Source organism: Coptis chinensis, chromosome 5, assembly GCF_015680905.1.
Source record: "Coptis chinensis isolate HL-2020 chromosome 5, ASM1568090v1, whole genome shotgun sequence".
NCBI lineage: Eukaryota > Viridiplantae > Streptophyta > Magnoliopsida > Ranunculales > Ranunculaceae > Coptis > Coptis chinensis.
Genome location: NC_141460.1, coordinates 48,232,262 through 48,236,464, shown reverse-complemented (window position 1 = coordinate 48,236,464; position 4,203 = coordinate 48,232,262). Strand labels below are relative to the sequence as shown.

At 43.0% G+C, this 4,203-nt stretch overlaps 1 protein-coding gene across 1 annotated transcript; it reads left to right on the top strand.

The window, feature by feature from the left end:
* The first annotated feature begins 674 nt into the window (after positions 1-674).
* On the top strand, positions 675-2,554 carry LOC147497739 (uncharacterized). Its single transcript, XM_086562992.1, has 3 exons — positions 675-1,153; positions 1,282-1,507; positions 2,381-2,554. The coding sequence occupies exons 1-3, from the start codon at positions 675-677 to the stop codon at positions 2,552-2,554; spliced, it is 879 nt and encodes a 292-aa protein (XP_086419118.1).
* The last annotated feature ends 1,649 nt before the right edge of the window (positions 2,555-4,203 follow it).

Sequence of the window (4,203 nt, the reverse complement as noted above, 5' to 3'; positions counted from 1 at the left end):
TGCGTTCACTTAGCTTGCGTAAGCATTCTTTCTCTTACTTTGAGTTTTGCCCCACTCAAATTCTCTTGTTGCCCCCACTCAAATAATTCGGATATATCAAAAAGCTCTAAAATTCAAGATTCAAAATTGTTTGTCAAGGGACAGGACGAAAGGCATGACCACATCATTTGTCAAGGGTTCAAAGCTTCCCTATCTGGATCCGCACTCCAGTGGTACAACAGGTTACCAGAGCGGCAAATCAAGTCCTCAAAAGAGCTGTTTAGAATGTTCATCGACAGATACTCATGCAACAAGCACTAACCGAAACGGATCGATGCATTTTTCAACATTAAGAAAAAGGACGGCGAAGCATTGAGATCCTATATGCAACACTTTATGGAAATTTTGATACAGATAGAGTCTTGTGCTGAACTGAATGCTATCATAGCTTTCAAACAAAGGTTGGATGAAAACAACGCCTTATTCGGATCCCTCTCCAAAAGAACTCCTAGACAAGGTCGAAACTCATGCAGGGTGGTAGGAGGATGTCCTGAATAGGCATCAGGAAGCAAAGAAGACTAATCGGATAACCCCCTCATTCCCATGAGAAGGGCAGGGGAACTCCTTGCCTCCAAAGCATAAGAGAGACCCCCCATCATGGTCGCCAGAGATCAGATTCCCCAACAAAAGGGCGAATGCCAAGAGGGCAGTACCAGAATTTAGCCAGCAATAGAGATGGAAAACCACAGAAGAAACCACGGGTGGAAGGAGTTGAAGAAACTTTTCCATTGATTGACATGAACTTTGCTCCCCTGAACAAAATGTCGGACAAGATCTTAGACTCAATCAAGAACCAAAGATACCTCAAATGGCCAGCTCCACTCAAGCCAGGTTCCTGGGGTACCAGAGATCAACGAACTTACTGCAAGTTCCACAAGAGAAAGGGCCACAGCACCAGGTCCTATAGGACCCTGAAAAATGAACTCCAGGATCTAATTGAGAGGGGGTACTTGAAACAGTTCATAGCATATGAGCAGGCGAATGCGGTGCAACCTGAAGAGGTCAGCACATCCAGTTGGGATCCCCCAAGAAACTGGACCACTCAATGGCCGCGTTCAGATCAAGATGATCTCAGGAAAGGCAAGCAAGAGGAGTGGACAAGTCACAGAGAAAGGTGCGAGAAACCAAATACGTGCAAAGCAAATGTGAATCATTAATAGTGAATTGTCATCAGGTCAACACATTGTCCCACAAAGATCCACCCATTATGTTTACTAAAGTCGACTGTCTCGACATATACAGACCACATGAGGACGTATTGGTTCTTACACTTCCTTTTGGTGATTACAATCTGCATCGTATATTGGCCGATTTAGGAAGTTCGGAAGATGTGTTATACTATGACGCATTCAAGAAACTGCAAATTCCTGACTCAGAGATGGCCGTCACTTACTCCAACCTGTATGGATTCAACGGGGACAAAGCCCTAACATTTGGATATGTCCAGCTACCCATAGCCACTGGTCCGGTAACCCTCATCATTAATTTTGTTGTGGTCAAAGCTAACATACCTTATCACATGATCCTGGGTAGGACCTGGCTGCATAAACTCCGCGCTGTTCCCAGCACCTATATATCACCAATGTCTAAAATTCCTACATAATAGAAGAATCGAGACAATCAAAGGAGATCAGGTGGCTGCCAAAACATGATATGCTCTGGCGACAAAACATTCCCCACTCCCTTTCAAACCAATGGATGTGGAGTCACCTGCCAAATAGCAATTATAGTTGGATCCTCCTCCCCCGAACCTAGTCCTAAGAGAGAGGGACGATCCCCCTCACTAGAGCCCTTAGAGGAAGTGGAGATCGTGGGAGGAAGCACACCTAAAACCACTTTCATCGGCACCTTGTTGAGTTCTGAAAAGTGCCAGGCTCTAATACACTTCCTCCAAGAACACAAGGACGTATTTGCTTGGTTAATTGATGAAATGCTAGGGGCATTCCACCGGCTGAATGTCCATAGTGACGCAGTAGTAATCAAGCAGAAGCCAAAGAAAATAGGTGCTGACAGATCCAAAGCAGTGAAAGCCGAAGTCCAAAACCTGAAAGCAGCTAATTTTATCAGGGAAATCAACTTCCCAACCTAGATTTCTAACATTGTCCCAGTACGGAAGAAGAATGGGTCATGGACAATCTGTATCGACTTTACAGACCTGAACCGTGCGTGTCCAAAGGACAGTTATCCTCTGCCACGAATTGACAAATTGGTGGATGCAACGGCTGGACATGAATTGTTATCTTTCACAGATGGGTCATCCGGCTACAACCAAATCCCATTGCATGAAAAAGACCACAAACATGCTAGTTTCACAAACGATGATGGCCTGTTATGTTACCAGGTCATGCCATTCGGACTGAAAAATGCGGGCACCACATACCAACATTTAGTAAACAAGATGTTCGAGGGACTAATAGGCGTTATTATGGAGGTGCATGTAGACGATCTCTTGATCAAGAGTCTAAGACGTGGAGACCACCTCTCCCAACTGAAACGAGCATTTGATATTTTGTGAGAGTATCGTATGAAACTCAACCGAGCAAATGTGCTTTTGCTGTCTCATTAGGGAAGTTTTTAGGTTATCTGGTTACTAAGCGAGGAATACAAGCAAACCCAGATAAGATCCGGGTGCTTATAGAAATGTTTTCACCTAAAAACATGAAAGAGGTCCAAAAAATCACAGGCAAGCTAGTAGCTTTGAACAGGTTCATTTCTAAGAGTTTAGATAAGTGCAGGCCTCTATTCCAATTATTGCAAAAGAACACAACGTTTGCTTAGACGGAAGACTGCCAAAAAGCATTCGATCAACTCAAGACGTACTTGGAGACCACCAATCCTTTCCAAACCAGCAGATGGAGAAGTTATGGGTATTTATCTCTCTTCATCTTACCACGGTATCAGTTATGTATTGATACGAGTGGACGAAAATAAGGTTGAAAAACCTATCTATTTCTTGAGTTGAACACTTCTACCAGCAGAAACAAGGTATCCTAAACTCGAAAGAGTTGCGTTAGCTCTCATTTTTGTAGCAGAGAAACTACGACTATAATTCCAATCTCATACTATTAGAGTGATCTCAGAATACTAGCTACGATCAGTTCTGGAAAGACCGAATAAGTCAGGAAGGTTAGCTAAGTGGTCTGTGCAATTGTTAGAGTATGATATAATCTATGTCCCACAAATCTCTGAGAAAGTTTAGGGGTAGAATATTCATAGTAGTTCATGTCATGTTATGCTATATATAACATAGATTGTTCAAATGCATGCGTAAATTAGAAGAGCTACAGAGCTCAATAAGTAAATAGTATGTGAGTAACATGGCTTCAATATTACAGACCCATTGAAATATTGTTTCAGAATAATTGTTTTCTAATCATGAACTAAATAGCCAAGTCTTTACTTAGCTTGTTAAGTAGGGGTAGAATCAAATTTTGGTTCAACATCACTACTTGCAGCTGCATCAGCATCAACATCAAGAGCTCCTAGGCCACTCTCAGGAACTTATTGTATGGTCAGAGTGGCTGAGACGATTGAGGGCTGAACAAAACATTCACCTGAAATATGCACAGACAAAACATGAAGCTGGATGGTAGGCATATCATCGTCGGTTTCCTCCTCAGAAGATGAAGTAGCATCGGGCATGAGCTCATTCTAAATTGCTAAAATACTGGTAAATATGTCAGGAAATAAGATGAAAGGGTTAGTAACTCGCCCCTGATCATCCACCTGACGAATGTATCCGGTAGCCTCAGCAGCCTCCTCAAACTTAACTTGCTTGGCCACATTAAAGTAGTCTTCAGAAACATCAAGAACTCTTAAAGGAAAACGAATAGCATTGTCATCAGACCTCCTCTTCACCTCTTGCACCACCTTAGAATAGAACTCAGAGGTGTCTGCCAAGATATTGTCAGTCCTCTTTATAGAATGTAGACGCTTCTCTTTGAGATCCCTCTCGTAACCTGCGATAGTTTCATTAGCTTGAGCAATGGCCTGACCAAGTGTCATCATCTCAACATTCCTATAATCAAGCTCGCCTTGGACTTGGTCATTCTTTGCTTGAAGCGTGGTGAATTGGGAGCGCAACTCCAAGAACTTCACTTTCCAAGAGGCAGCATCAGCAGCTCCTTTTGGGCCTTATCCAGAGAGTTTCAGAGGTTGGCAACC